Here is a 16,853-nt window from a genome sequence, read left to right on the forward strand (position 1 = left end):
TTGTAGGTGATCCAGAAGTCCTCTGTTGAACCTAGTTGCGAGTGTGCAGTGGGAATTCGCCCAAGCCGGTGGCGTCTCTACCGAACTGCTGCCGACTTCCGGATTGCAGGTGTTGCTAGCGCTAGTGACGTCACTACAGTGTCTATGAAAGTCCAAAAAGGCTTCAACCTGTTTCAGAAACTATATGTCGGTTTGCTTAATCGGGAATTCCCGACATTTAGTTTCCGAAACGCACTGAAGCCTTTTTGGACTTTCATAGACACTGTAGTGACTTTACTTTACCTAGTGCTATCAGGCTGCCTGAGACAGTACAAAACCACGGGACAGCCACTTGTGCTTGGACACCACACATGAATTTCCTATCTGGTGGAAATGTGTTGTGATAGATTGTATAGGTGTATGTCAGGATCCAATTGGGAGTGATGATTTTCTTGTGTCGTCTTGTGTGTACAGAGGGCGTGGATATATTTCAGACAAGATAACCAAACACATTTATAATATAACATCAGCTGATGATACATGAAATAAGAATACCTTATGACTAGCATCCTTTTCAGAGCAACTAGTTGAGTACACAAAAACTGTGTTTATACAGTGTGTGAAGCCAAATGCCTGGTTCAGACATGTATAACTGAGACAACCCTGTTTATCACTTTTTGCCAAAGCACTGCCGTGTATCGCTTATTTCTGTTTGTTTTTTCTGTAAGTTATTTTATGTTTTCTCCCTTTTTATAACAGATCATCACTGGGGCATATATGGCATTGTCTGATGTTGTACATTTTGTGTTGACTTTATTCCCAGCATGTAACTCCAGATACAGAATAAGGCTACAGAGTAAGTAATATCCAGTCATCACGTGTTGGGAAGGGAGATACAAAAGAATTTTCCAAGGCTTTATCCAATTCTGAGTACAGAATTACGTGCAGGCTGGACAATTTTCTGCAGGCTTATATATATTTGGAAACTGCATTCATCTCGCTATTGTAGCAAAGCCAGCACAATAAATGTAGTATGTTTTTTTTGATGGTGTAAAAAAAAAAATAATAATAATAATAATAATAATAAAAATAGCATTTTTTTTTTTTTTTCTTTTGCCTCAAAATAAGTCAGCAAGCACTTTGCAAGGGCTTTATGTAGGGACGGTTGCCTAGTATATTGAGCCATTATCTTTGATTATCTTTTCATTTTGTACTAAATGTAACATTGAGCCTGAACAATCTTTTTAGAGTAGGGCCACACGCAATGTATATGTAAAGTATTTCACGCCGCACAAAATCCACTGTACAGCGGGAAATATGGTGCATATTCTTCTGTTAGCTGACACACAAGGCAAGCTGGCGGCAGCCCTGTGTGTTCAGTGAGGTTGGTTGGTAGGGTCGTGCGTCAGTTATATCGCTGCATGGCCCCGCCTCCAAACCTCACTGTGCACACCATGCTGCCACCAGGTAGCCTTATGTGTTAGAAATCAGAAGAATACGCAGTGTTTTTCCTGTTGCACAGTAGATTTTCCACATTGCGAAATACGCGGTGAAATACCTTGTGTATGACCCTGTCATTAATGAAATTTCACCAGAAAACTGGATCAACTGAAATCACATGCACATAGATGGACATGATTTATGAAAGATGTTTGAATGAAAACTTTCTTTGTTGTCCATAGCAACCAATCAAAGAGCAGTTTTCTTTTTCTAATTTTTAAAGCACTATTATGTGAATGTGGTGGCCCAGTACAGGAGTTGCACCCCTGTGCCCTTACTGCCCTGTCAGGCAGACTCCATGTCTGTGTCCTCTGGGCCTCCCCGTACGTATGTCTTATGCATCATCTTAAGTGCCTGTGTTATTTAGTGTAATGTACATATATTGTTGTATGCTTTTAACCTCTTGGGGACGCAGGGTTTAAAGGGTTTAAACAGTTTAAACCATTCTCACCGCCGAAGAACGGGTTAAACTTGGTGGGTCCCGGTTGCTACGGGCAGCCAGGATCCACGGCTAATGCCGAGCATGGCTGATTGGGCCGATGCCCAGCATTAACCCTTTTGACGCCACGATCAAAGTTGATCACGGCGTCTAAAGCAAATGTAAAAGAATCCCGGCAGCTCAGCTGATCGGGACTATCGCGACAAAATCGCAATGTGTAGAGGTTAAAGGACAACTGTAGTGGAACACTTTTATATATGCCCGTGCCCGGGCCTCAAAAATAAACAAACTAAACTCATACATACCTTCCTACGAGGCCCCGTTGGTCCGGCACAGGCCTCATGGTCCGGCAGTGCTGACGTCCTTCCACTTCCTGGGGACGGGGATGCCGCAGAGCCGTGGGTGTATCACCCGCCGTAGCGATGTCCCGCCCCGGCCAGTGATAGGCTGAGCCGACTGTCATGTAAGAAGCCATCCAGAGCTCCTTACATGACAGTGGGCTCAGCCTATCACCGACCGGGGTGTAGATATTAAACCATGCCCTGGCGTCACAAACTCAAGGGGTTAATGCCATCTGACCCTAGGGTAATAACATCTGCCCTCCATCACACCCTCGCCACATGAACTAAAAGCTGTTGGTTTTGACGAAGGCCACAGTAGTTCTTTTAGGGTAGGGACACACATGCTGCATTTTGTGTGTATTTGCTGCCAATGCCAACTTGAAGTCAATGGGTAGCAAAATCAGCTGAAGAAAATATGCAGCATCAAATATGCAGCAAAATAGGCATGTGCGCCCCTACCCTTAGGGTGCATTCACACGTACAGGATCTGCTGCATATTTTCTGCTGATTTTACTACCCAATGGGCAATACTTTAGAAGTGTTGCTAAAATATGTGGGGAATAGTAAAACTCTCTTTTTTCAGCTTTCTGCCTATACTGTATAGATAGAAAACTGACAAGCAACAGCAGTGCATATGGCTTTGGCCACAAAAGACATATCCTTCCAGTAATTGCTGTACTCGGGTATCTCCGTCATTCCCATGAAGAGTGAATAAAGCAGTAGTGCAGTATGCAGTCCACTGTTCTGGCACCACGGGGGGTTTGTAAACGCACATAGCCCCCACTTCTATTCCAACCAAATTCTCTCTCCAAAAGCCCAATGGCGCTCCTTCTCTTCTGAGCATTGTAGTTCGCCAGCAGAGCACTCATCCACATATGAGGTATTTGCATACTCAGAAGAAATGAGGTTACAAATTTTGGAGGCTTTTCTCTTATTACCACTTGTGAAAATGAAAAATATAGGGTAACGCCATAATTTTATTGAAAAAAATCTAATTTTTCATTTTCACGTCCAACTTTAGCGGATATGTCAAACACCTGTGCGGTGTTAAGGCTCACTATACCCCTTGTTACATTCCTTGAGGGGTGTAGTTTCCAAAATAGTATGTCATGTGTTTTTTTACTGTTCTGGTCCCATAGGGGCTTCCTAAATGTGACATGCCCCCTAAAAACCATTTCAGTTAAATTTGCTTTCCAAAAGCCGAATGTGACTCCTTCTCTTCTGAGCATTGTAGTGCGCCCGCAGTGCAATTGACGTCCACACATGGGGTATTTCCATACTAAGAAGAGATGGGGTTACAAATTTTGTGGGGCATTTTCTCCTATAACCCCTTGTAAAAAATGTTAAATTTAGGGGAAATCGAGCATTTTAGCAAAAAAAATTCATTTATTTACACGTCCAACTTTAACGAAAAGTCGTCAAACACCTGTGGGGTGTTAAAGGGGTATTCCAGGCAAAACCTTTTTTTTATATCTATCAACTGGCTCCGGAAAGTTAAACAGATTTGTAAATTACTTCGATTAAAAAATCTTAATCCTTTTAATAGTTATTAGCTTCTGAAGTTTTCTGTCCTAACTGCTCAATGATGATGTCCCGTCCCGGGAGCTGTGCATGATGGGAGAATATCCCCATAGGAGAACTGCACAGCTCCCGGGACGTGAGTCATCAGAGAGCAGTTAGACAGAAAACAACAACTCAACTTCAGAAGCTAATAACTATTGGAAGGATTAAGATTTTTTAATAGAAGTAATATACAAATCTGTTTAACTTTCCGTAGCCAGTTGATATATAAAAAAGTTTTGGCCTGGAATACCCCTTTAAGGCTCACTGTACCACTTGTTACATTCTTTGAGGGGTGTAGTTTCCAAAATAGTATGCCATTTTTTTTGCTGTTCTGGCACCATGGGGGCTTCCTAAATGTGACATGCCCCCCAAAAACCATTTCAGAAAAACTCACTCTCCAAAATTCCATTGCACCCACGGAGCACTTTACATTCACATATGAGGTATTTACTTACTCGAGAGAAATTGGGTTACACATTTTGGGGGGCTTTTACACCGTGTAAAAATTCAAAAACTGGGTCTACAATAACATGTTAGTGTAAAAAAATTTCTCCTTCACTTTGCTGCTATTCCTGTGTAACATCTAAAGGGTTATCACACTTACTGAATGTCATTTTGAATACTTTGAGGGGTGCAGTTTTTATAATGGGGTCATTTATGGGGTATTTCTAATATGAAGACCCCTCAAATACACTTCAAAAGTGAACTGGTCCCTGAAAAATTCAGATTTTGAAAATTTTGTGGAAAATTGCTGCTGAACTTTGCCCTCTTCCAAAAGTAAAAACATGTCAACTTTATGATGCCAACATAAAGTAGACATATTTTACATGTGAATCAATATATATTTTATTTGGAATATCCATTTTCCTTACAAGCAGAGAGTTTCAAAGTTAGAACAATGCAAAATTTTCTAATTTTTCATGAAATTTTTGAATTTTTCACCAAGAAATTATGCAAATATCGACTAAAACTTACCAGTAGAATATGTTACGAAAAAAACTATCTGTGAATCAAATTCATAAGTAAAAGCATCCAAGAGTTATTAATGCTTAAAGTGACAGTGGTCAGATGTGCAAAAAATGCTCTGGTCCTTAAGGGGTACTCCAGTGGAAAACTTTTTTTATTTTTATTTATTTTTTTTTTAAATCAACTGGTGCAAGAAAGTTAAACAGATTTGTAAATTACTTCTATTTAAAAAATCTTAATCCTTGCAGTACTTACTAGCTACTGAATACTACAGAGGAAATTATTTTCTTTTTGGAACACAGTGCTCTCTGCTGATATCATGACCATAGTGCTCTCTGCTGACATCTCTGTCCATTTTTGGAACTGTCCAGGGCAGCTTATGTTTGCTATGGGGATTTTCCCCTACTCTGGACAGTTCTTAAAATGGACAGAGATATCGTCAGAGAGCACTGTGGTCATGGTGTCAGCAGAGAGCTCTGTGTTCCAAAAAGAAAAGAATTTCCTCTGTAGTATTCAGCAGCTAATAAGTACTGGAAGGATTAAGATTTTTTAATAGAAGTAATTTACAAATCTGTTAACTTTCTGGCACCAGTTGATAAAAAAAATGAATTAAAAGTTTTCCACTGGAGTACCCCTTTAAGGTGAAAATGAGCTTGGTCCTTAAAGGGGTATTCCAGGCAAAAACTTTTTTTTATATATCAACTGGCTCCGGAAAGTTGAACAGATTTGTAAATTACTTCTATTAAAAAATCTTAATCCTTCCAATAGTTATTAGCTTCTGAAGTTTTCTGTCTAACTGCCCAATGATGATGTCACGTCACGGGAGCTGTGCATGATGGGAGAATATCCCCATAGGAGCTGGACAGCTCCCGAGACGTGAGTCATCATAAAGCAGTTAGACAGAAAACAACAACTCAACTTCAAACGCTAATAACTATTGAAAGGATTAAGATTTTTTAATAGAAGTAATTTACAAATCTGTTTAACTTTCCGGAGCCAGTTGATATATAAAAAAAAGTTTTTGCCTGGAATACCCCTTTAAGGGGTTAAAGAAAAACGATCACCCCTTCACCCACTCTAAACCCAATACACCATGTTATAGTGTGGGTCAACAGGAGACCGATACGGGCTCTCTGACTAATATACGTACCTGCAGGTAGGCCCGGCAGCTGGATATGAATATTCATGGTTGTTACGCCGAGCGCTTAGGGTCCCCGCTCCTCCCCGGAGCGCTCGCAACATCCTCGCTACTGCAGCGCCCCGGTCAGATCCACTGACCGGGTGCGCTGCGATACCGCCTCCAGCCGGGATGCGATTCGCGATGCGGGTGGCGCCTGCTCGCGATGCGCACCCCGGCTCCCGTACCTGACTCGCTCTCCGTCGGTCCTGTCCCGGCGCGCGCGGCCCCGCTCCCTAGGGCGCGCGCGCGCCGGGTCTCTGCGATTTAAAGGGCCACTGCGCCACTGATTGGCGCAGTTGTTCTAATTAGTGTGTTCACCTGTGCACTCCCTATGTATACCTCACTTCCCCTGCACTCCCTCGCCGGATCTTGTTGCCATTGTGCCAGTGAAAGCGTTTCCTTGTGTGTTCCTAGCCTGTGTTCCAGACCTCCTGCCATTGCCCCTGACTACGATCCTTGCTGCCTGCCCCGACCTTCTGCTACGTCCGACCTTGCTCTTGTCTACTCCCTTGTACCGCGCCTATCTTCAGCAGTCAGAGAGGTTGAGCCGTTGCTAGTGGATACAACCTGGTTACTACCGCCGCTGCAAGACCATCCCGCTTTGCGGCGGGCTCTGGTGAATACCAGTAGTAACTTAGAACCGGTCCACTAGCACGGTCCACGCCAATCCCTCTCTGGCACAGAGGATCCACCTCCTGCCAGCCGAGCCGTGACAGTAGATCCGGCCATGGATCCCGCTGAAGTTCCACTGCCAGTTGTCGCCGACCTCACCACGGTGGTCGCCCAGCAGTCGCAACAGATAGCGCAACAAGGCCACCAGCTGTCTCAACTGACCGTGATGCTACAGCAGCTACTACCACAGCTTCAGCAATCATCTCCTACGCCAGCTCCTGCACCTCCTCCGCAGCGAGTGGCCGCTTCCGGCCTACGACTATCCTTGCCGGATAAATTTGATGGGGACTCTAAGTTTTGCCGTGGCTTTCTTTCACAATGTTCCCTGCACTTGGAGATGATGTCGGACCAGTTTCCTACTGAAAGGTCTAAGGTGGCTTTCGTAGTCAGCCTTCTGTCTGGGAAAGCTCTGTCATGGGCCACACCGCTCTGGGACCGCAATGACCCCGTCACTGCCTCTGTACACTCCTTCTTCTCGGAAATTCGAAGTGTCTTTGAGGAACCTGCCAGAGCCTCTTCTGCTGAGACTGCCCTGCTGAACCTGGTCCAGGGTAATTCTTCCGTTGGCGAGTACGCCATCCAATTCCGTACTCTTGCTTCCGAATTATCCTGGAATAATGAGGCCCTCTGCGCGACCTTTAAAAAAGGCCTATCCAGCAACATTAAAGATGTTCTGGCCGCACGAGAAATTCCTGCTAACCTGCATGAACTCATTCATCTAGCCACTCGCATTGACATGCGTTTTTCCGAAAGGCGTCAGGAGCTCCGCCAGGATATGGACTTTGTTCGCACGAGGCGTTTTTTCTCCCCGGCTCCTCTCTCCTCTGGTCCTCTGCAATCTGTTCCTGTGCCTCCCGCTGTGGAGGCTATGCAAGTTGACCGGTCTCGCTTGACACCTCAAGAGAGGACACGACGCCGCATGGAGAATCTTTGCCTGTACTGTGCCGGTACCGAACACTTCCTGAAGGATTGTCCTATCCGTCCTCCCCGCCTGGAAAGACGTACGCTGACTCCGCACAAAGGTGAGACAGTTCTTGATGTCAACTCTGCTTCTCCACGCCTTACTGTGCCTGTGCGGATATCTGCCTCTACCTTCTTCTTCTCTACTATGGCCTTCTTGGATTCCGGATCTGCAGGAAATTTTATTTTGGCCTCTCTCATCAACAGGTTCAACATCCCGGTGACCAGTCTCGCCAGATCCCTCTACATCAATTGTGTTAACAATGAAAGATTGGACTGTACCGTACGTTACCGCACGGAGCCCCTCCTAATGTGCATCGGACCTCATCACGAAAAAATTTAGTTTTTGGTCCTCTCCAATTGCACTTCCGAAATTCTCCTTGGACTACCGTGGCTTCAACGCCATTCCCCAACCCTTGATTGGTCCACAGGAGAGATCAAGAGCTGGGGTACTTCTTGTTTCAAGGACTGTCTTAAACTGGTTCCCAGTACTCCCTGCCGTGACCCTGTGGTTCCCCCTGTAACCGGTCTCCCTAAGGCTTATATGGACTATGCTGACGTATTTTGCAAAAAACAAGCTGAGACTTTACCTCCTCACAGGCCTTATGTCTGTCCTATTGACCTCCTCCCGGGCACTACTCCACCCCGGGGCAGAATTTATCCTCTGTCCGCCCCAGAGACTCTTGCTATGTCTGAATACATCCAGGAAAATTAAAAAAAGGGGTTTATCCGCAAATCCTCCTCTCCTGCTGGAGCTGGATTTTTCTTTGTGTCCAAAAAAGATGGCTCCCTACGTCCTTGCATTGATTACCGCGGACTTAATAAAATCACGGTAAAGAACCGCTACCCCCTACCTCTTATCTCAGAACTCTTTGATCGTCTTCAAGGTGCCCACATCTTTACCAAACTGGACTTAAGAGGTGCTTATAATCTCATCCGCATCAGGGAGGGGGACGAATGGAAAACTGCATTTAACACTAGAGATGGACACTTTGAGTATCTGGTCATGCCCTTTGGCCTGTGCAACGCCCCTGCCGTCTTCCAAGACTTTGTTAATGAAATTTTTCGTGATCTCTTATATTCCTGTGTTGTTGTGTATCTGGACGATATTCTGATTTTTTCTGCCAACTTAGAGGAACACCGCCAGCATGTCCGCATGGTTCTTCAGAGACTTCGAGACAATCAACTTTATGCCAAAATGGAGAAATGTCTGTTTGAATGTCAATCTCTTCCTTTCCTAGGATACTTGGTCTCTGGCCAGGGACTACAAATGGACCCAGACAAACTCTCTGCCGTCTTAGATTGGCCACGCCCCTCCGGACTCTGTGCTATCCAACGTTTTTTGGGGTTCGCCAATTATTACAGACAATTTATTCCTAATTTTTCCACTATTGTGGCTCCTATCGTGGCTTTAACCAAGAAGAATGCCAATCCTAAGTCCTGGTCTCCTCAAGCGGAAGACGCATTTAAACGGCTCAAGTCTGCCTTTTCTTTTGCTCCCGTGCTCTCCAGACCTGACCCATCTAAACCCTTCCTATTGGAGGTTGATGCCTCCTCAGTGGGAGCTGGAGCAGTCCTTCTACAAAAAAATTCTTCCGGGCATGCTGTTACTTGTGGTTTTTTTTCTAGGACCTTCTCTCCGGCGGAGAGGAACTACTCCATCGGGGATCGAGAACTACTGGCCATTAAATTGGCACTTAAGGAATGGAGGCATCTGCTGGAGGGATCAAAATTTCCAGTGATCATTTACACCGACCACAAGAATCTCTCCTATCTCCAGTCTGCCCAACGGCTGAATCCTCGCCAGGCCAGGTGGTCTTTGTTCTTTGCCCGTTTTAACTTTGAAATTCATTTTCGCCCTGCCGACAAGAACATTAGGGCCGATGCTCTCTCTCGTTCCTCGGATGCCTCGGAAGTAGAGGTCTCTCCGCAACACATCATTCCTCCTGACTGTCTGATCTCCACTTCTCCAGCCTCCATCAGGCAAACTCCTCCAGGGAAGACCTTCGTTTCTCCACGCCAACGTCTCAGGATTCTCAAATGGGGTCACTCCTCCCACCTCGCTGGCCATGCGGGCATCAAAAAGTCCTTGCAACTCATCTCTCGCTTCTATTGGTGGCCGACTCTGGAGACGGATGTTGTTGATTTTGTGCGGGCCTGTACTGTCTGTGCCCGGGATAAGACTCCTCGCCAGAAGCCTGCTGGTCTCCTTCATCCTCTGCCTGTCCCCGAACAGCCTTGGTCTCTGATTGGTATGGATTTTATTACAGACTTACCCCCATCCCGTGGCAACACTGTTGTTTGGGTGGTCGTTGATCGATTTTCCAAGATGGCACATTTTATTCCTCTTCCTGGTCTTCCTTCAGCGCCTCAGTTGGCAAAACAATTTTTTGTACACATTTTTCGTCTTCACGGTTTGCCCACGCAGATCGCCTCGGATAGAGGCGTCCAATTCGTGTCAAATTCTGGAGGGCTCTCTGTAAACAACTCAAGATTAAATTAAACTTCTCTTCTGCTTATCATCCTCAATCCAATGGGCAAGTAGAAAGAATTAACCAGGTCCTGGGTGACTATTTACGGCATTTTGTTTCCTCCCGCCAGGATGACTGGGCAGATCTTCTACCATGGGCCGAATTCTCGTACAACTTCAGAGTCTCTGAATCTTCTTCTAAATCCCCATTTTTCGTGGTGTACGGCCGTCACCCTCTTCCCCCCCCCCCCTCCCTACTCCCTTGCCCTCTGGTTTGCCCGCTGTGGATGAAGTGACTCGTGATCTTTCCACCATATGGAAAGAGACCCAAAATTCTCTTTTACAGGCTTCATCTCGCATGAAAAAGTTTGCCGATAAGAAAAGAAGAGCTCCCCCCATTTTTTCTCCCGGAGACAAGGTATGGCTCTCCGCTAAATATGTCCGCTTCCGTGTCCCCAGCTACAAACTGGGACCACGCTATCTTGGTCCTTTCAAAATCTTGTGCCAAATTAATCCTGTCTCTTACAAACTTCTTCTTCCTCCTTCTCTTCGTATTCCTAATGCCTTTTCATGTCTCTCTTCTTAAACCACTCATCATCAACCGTTTCTCTCCCAAACTTGTTTCTCCCACTCCTGTTTCCGGTTCTTCTGACATCTTCTCCGTGAAGGAGATACTGGCCTCCAAGACGGTCAGAGGGAAAAAAAATTTTTGGGTTGATTGGGAGGGCTGTGGTCCTGAAGAGAGATGCTGGGAACCTGAGGACAACATCCTAGACAAAAGTCTGGTCCTCAGGTTCTCAGGCTCCAAGAAGAGGGGGAGACCCAAGGGGGGGGGGGGTACTGTTACGCCGAGCGCTCCGGGTCCCCGCTCCTCCCCGGAGCGCTCGCAACATCCTCGCTACTGCAGCGCCCCGGTCAGATCCACTGACCGGGTGCGCTGCGATACCGCCTCCAGCCGGGATGCGATTCGCGATGCGGGTGGCGCCCGCTCGCGATGCGCACCCCGGCTCCCGTACCTGACTCGCTCTCCGTCGGTCCTGTCCCGGCGCGCGCGGCCCCGCTCCCTAGGGCGCGCGCGCCGGGTCTCTGCGATTTAAAGGGCCACTGGTCACTGGTCACATAAGTGCTTGTGCCTACTGAGCGCTCAAGTGACCAGCGACCATGAACATTTTAATCCAGCCGGTGGGCCCTCCTCCAGCGTGCAGTACCTCGCAGAAAGTAGAGGATCTTAAGAGGCACCAGGTGCCGGACTGCAGGTACGTATATGAGTCAAGGACCCGGTATATTAGGTATAGTGTGGGTGAACTGGTGACCATTTTCCGTTAACAATCACATACTAAAGATACATAATTTAAAATCTTGGAATAAACCCTTTATTGTTGTTGTGGCTAAACTGCTGCTTAGCTGCAGACCATTTCGCCATTATCAATCAAACTGCATTTAGTTACAAACATTTTGAACACAGCTCTGAATTGCTCGGTTTCAGCTGGATCGTGCCTCCAATGTACGAACGCAGCTTCAATTAGTATTTCTGTGCTTGGCATAACTGCTGGAGTTGTCTTTTTTAATATTTGTCTTTTTGTTATACAGGACAACAAAACTCCAGAAGAAAATACAAGCCTGTCCTATCTGCTCTCTCACTCTCTATACTCATAAGTTTGGGATGTTGTTACTCCTTAGAAGAAAAAGACCTTCCTCCTTATGAGCTGCCGCACCCTTCACGTAGAAGGTTACTTGGGACAATGTTACAGGTAATGAGTATTCCTATTTTAGGCAATTTTATACTTTTACTATAAGATTCAAAATGTAGGAAACACATTTATGTTAATCAGTAGCCGAACCATTGTCTGTGCATCCCTTTAAAATGAGGAAAGCGTTCTAAATCATTTTGCGTGTCCCTTTAATAATTACAAAATGTAGCTGTGCCTGTGAAGAAACTATAAAACTACTATATTATATCAATAACATTATATACTAAAGCCTTATGGGTTTCATTTTTAGATTGATCCAAATATAATATAAAATAGTTTAAAAACCCGAATTACAAGTTTGAACAGAGTCTAAGACAGAATTTTTTTTTTTTTACTTTTACGTCACATTTTTTGTTTTTATGTGGCACATAGGCCTGAGATGCATTCTCTATGGGAGTGCTGGAGATACATGGGCACAGCGACACTGCCATAGAGAATGCATGGAGCGTGTGCTCGGAGATTTGGAGCCCCATTCTGAAGATCAAGGGGTCTTCCAGATGAACAGCTGGAGCCAGTACCATCACTACCTGCTGGGAGGACAGTGCAACAGTCCTCATCTCTACATTCTCCAAAAGTATATAGTCAGAGAGGCTGAACTGTAATCTCCAATCCACCCTGAAATGCATTGCTGTCTATTGAGACAGCTCACTTCAGTTTTGCCGGCGCCCACTCCAGACGGAATCTCTGCCCGGAATATCTCTGGGCACAGATTCCGTAGTGTGAATGAGCTCTAATTCTAATAGCTTGTGTGGAACAGTCCATGCAGTTTCATCATACAGGAGATTCTGCTGGCTGAGATGGTGACCCCACTGAGTGCACAGAAACGTGTTATTTCCAGAAAATGACAGCTAGAAAGCAATTACTAGCTAAACTATATACATTGGCTAAAGAGCAGCTTAAAGGGGTTTTCCAGTAAAAAAAAACCTATATATAATATATATCTCAACTGGCTCCAGAAAGTTAAACAGATTTGTAAATTACTTCTATAAAAAAAATCTTAATCCTTCCAATAGTTATCAGCTGCTGAAGTTGAGTTGTTCTTTTCTGTCTGACAACAGTGCTCTCTGCTGACATCTCTGCTTGTCTCAGGAACTGTCCGGCGCATAAGAGGTTTGCTATGGGCTTTCACTCCTACTCTGGACAGCTCCAGAGACAGGTGTCCTCAGAGAGCAGTTAGACAGAAAAGAACAACTCAACTTCAGTAGCTGATGAGTACTGGAAGAATTAAGATTTTTTTTAATAGAAGTCATTTACAAATCTGTTTCAACTTTCTGGAGCCAGTTGATCTAAAAAAAAAAGTTTTTTTCCTGGAATACCCCTTTTACGTAAATGTAAAAAAAATAATCTAGGAGTGCTTCTTTAATGCATATATTTTGTTAAATTTGTACAAATTTGTGATGCACATGTACAGAATGACTAATAAGACTACAGAGCTAATAAGTCTACAGAGCTGAAGGATGGACTATTCAGAAACTTGAATAGTTATTGCTATAACTAAGGTCCTATTATAGCCTTTGATTTTTCTATTATGCATGGAGATCCTTAGGGTAGCACATTCTAATAATAATAATGGTAGTGAGTAGTGGGGTAGTAGGTGGTGGTAGTAGTAGTGGTAGTGGTAGTGGTAGTCAGATATCCTGCCGTTATCCCTTTTCCATGATGGCTCCTTGTACAGCTCAGATGATTGTATTGTAATGTAATTTATTTGCCCTTTGTGCAGAACTTCCCCAGTAGAGATAAGCGAACTTCTCGGCTCAGCAGTTGCTGACTTTAGCCTGTAGAAATTAGTTCAGCTTTCAGGTGCTCCGGTGGGCTGGGAAAGGTGGATACAGTCCTAGGAGTGAGTCTCCAGCCACCGGAGCACCTGAAAGCTGAACTAATTTCTACAGGCTAAAGTCAGCAACTGCCGAGCTGAGAAGTTCGTGACGAATCGAATCACTCTAACTTCGCTCATCTCTAGTAACAACATTTAAAGGCATATGAACATTATAAAGACATTCTCATATATAACATAAGGCACTTATTAACCGTTTGAGATATAAACAATAAGGGTGGACTCAGGGGACACTGAGAGAGTCCGCCACACAGGACAGAAAGGTACAGGAGTGCAACTGGGCCACCACAAGTTGCTATTGGCAAATAAAACACAATTTTGATTTCAGTCGATTTTGTTTACATTCAGTGAAAAGACAGTGGGTGTCTCAGTCCTCTAGGATATATATATATATATATATATATATATATATATATATATATATATATATATATATATATATATATATATATATATATATATATATATATATATATATATAATATATATATGAAATTTAGGAGGAAGATAGGATATAAATGAGATTATGTGATGTTAAAAAACAAGTAAGTGAAGTAGGGAAAATCAGAACCAAGATAGTAGATTGTATGGATTTGGTTACGAATAAATAAAACTGTCTTATTTGCCATTAGCAACTTGTGGTGGCCCAGGTTCACTCCATTACCTTTCTGTCCTGTGTGGCGGACTCTATCTCAGTGTCCCGAGTCCACCCTTGTAATAGATATATCTATGTTTTTAATGTAAAATGTTCATTTAGGAGGCCCCCCTCCTCCATCTTGCCCCCACCATCATGAAAAGGAAACCGCGAGGACAAACCTACTCCCACATCTGCTGCTTCCGGTATCACCTCTCCCATCGTGTGAAATCTTTGAACAAAAGAAGCCAGCGAACATTCAGGAATGGCATGTCTTTCCCCCTAGCAGGGGGTGGGAACTTATGTTAATGACAAAGGTGATATAAGCTTGAAGGATTTGAAATAAAGCTCAGTGGAGAGCACAGAACGCAGAAGCATTTGAAACTGAAAATGGCTCAGTTTGATTTACTTTGCTATACTTCGGTATATAGATTCTGTATACAGATTTGTCCGACAGTAAGATAGCTACAAGAGCACTGATAAAATCCACATCACCCTAATTGTATATATCTCAAATGGTTAATAAGTGCCTTATGTTATATATGAGAATGTCTTTATAATGTTCATATGCCTTTAAATGTTGTTACCAAGTCATGTAACCAGGAAAGGTGTCACCAGAGTGTCTGGTGTCCTAAGGAGACCCAATAGACGAAAACGACCAGGGAGCGCTACTTTCAAAAAACCAAGTTATGTATTATAATCAAAATCGGGGAATAGAATGTGACTCACCTGGTGTAGGTGGTGGTCCCTACATTTGGAAGACCACCACTAACCCCTGCAGAGCCACGTTCACGTTGTACAATATTATATCGCTCCTCCACTAATATGGTATCCATATAGGAGATCGCAGGGATGTCCAGATATACCTCAGGTAGATCCATAGAGATTAAAACATGAAGAAAAAATAGGAGAAATTTTCCAAGCGCTCAGGGAAGTGTTGAACTATCTTCCACAATGTATTATGGATAAGGACTTACTCCACAGTGGGGGGGAAGTGTTATTGAAAACGTATCCCCCCCTCCTCGTAGGCATATCAGACAGGCTCGAGACCAAAACAATCACAGACTTCCACAGACTGACCGATTCCGGACCAAGGAGAGCAGACCACTTTGTCGACAGGCTATGTATTCATTGTAGTTTATTTGACACATGCGACGCGTTTCTGAGTTATTATTTGGCTTGCGCCACCTCCTTCATCAGGCATATAATATATACAATACAAACAGTTTAAATACCTTCAAGACGCCACATGCGAAGGCCCAGAGTGAAGGTATTTAAACTGTTTGTATTGTATATATTATATGCCTGATGAAGGAGGTGGCGCAAGCCAAATAATACCTCAGAAACGCGTCGCATGTGTCAAATAAACTACAATGAATACATAGCCTGTCGACAAAGTGGTCTGCTCTCCTTGGTCCGGAATCGGTCAGTAACCCGGGTGGAAGTCTGTGATTGTTTTGGTCTCGAGCCTGTCTGATATGCCTACGAGGAGGGGGGATACGTTTTCATTAACACTTCCCCCCCACTGTGGAGTAAGTCCTTATCCATAATACACTGTGTAAGATAGTTCAACACTTCTCTGAGCGCTTGAAGAAAAAATAGGAGAAATTTTCCATGTTCTAAGGAGACCCAAGGCCTTGTCACGCAGCCACGCTTCCATCACAAAGTGCCCGACAGGTGACCATCAAAGCCTGGTAAGCTACACAAGGGGTGAAGTCTAGTCAGTCCTAGTCATGTCTGTCTAAATTCAGCGTGGGTCTGCAGCATTCTGTCCAAGTCCACTACAAGTCTCAGCGAGCCCACAAGTCTCCAAGTCACTGTTCATCTCCTTGGGCCTAACTGAGCTGTAAAGACTATTCCATCTGTCTGCCTCAGTAAAGCTGCCATTGTTCCGTAACTTGGCATCGGAGTCATTATTTGCCCCCCGCCTAGCCCAGGATTCAGTGGCCATACCTCGGGTGGTGCAGAGGTTAACCACGCCCTGACATGACAAATACAAGGGGTTAAAGCCATGTACCCCTAGGGTAATAACATCTGCCCTCATCACACCCTCACCACAAACTTATCACAGCTCCGCTTTCATTTTCCTACATCAATCTGAGCTGTGACTGGTTGCTATGGGCAAAATCAACCGTTTATGTCTTGTACGGATATATCTGGGCCATAGTTCTCGCCTTCTAAAACACCTCACTGCTCCGACGATCATGTATGGGTGGTCTTTGTGTGCTGATTTACTGATGAAGGTCAAAAAACGGGACACTTCATTTATACATTTTTTTTTTTTTCTCATCTCCGGCAACCCTTTTAAAGGGATACTCTTAACTATATTAAAAAAAAAAAAAAAAAAAAAACACCTGCTAGGGCTATACAATAAAAAACTGTACTGTACTCACTTTGCCCACTACAGCACTAACACTCCAACCCTCCCCAGATTCTCTCTTTACTTAGCTTGATGATGCGATGTGCTGTCTCTCATGACGACATAGGACACGTGAAATTATCCAAACTCTCTTTATATAATAGACTAGGTATAGGTGTGTGTTGGACAGCAACAAGGAGAGTGA

General features: G+C 44.2%; 1 protein-coding gene across 4 annotated transcripts in view; it reads left to right on the forward strand.

The window, feature by feature from the left end:
* Nucleotides 1–16,853, forward strand: part of TMEM44 (transmembrane protein 44) — an 80,970-nt gene that overhangs the window by 10,945 nt on the left and 53,172 nt on the right. For all 4 annotated transcript variants that reach the window (XM_056565384.1, XM_056565383.1, XM_056565386.1 and 1 more), the window contains exons 3-4: nucleotides 739–835; nucleotides 11,661–11,821. In XM_056565384.1, coding sequence (XP_056421359.1) covers nucleotides 739–835; nucleotides 11,661–11,821 — 258 coding nt within the window. The remainder of the gene's footprint in view (nucleotides 1–738; nucleotides 836–11,660; nucleotides 11,822–16,853) is intronic.

The sequence above is a fragment of the Hyla sarda genome, chromosome 3 (genome assembly GCF_029499605.1).
Source record: "Hyla sarda isolate aHylSar1 chromosome 3, aHylSar1.hap1, whole genome shotgun sequence".
NCBI classification, from domain to species: Eukaryota; Metazoa; Chordata; class Amphibia; order Anura; family Hylidae; genus Hyla; species Hyla sarda.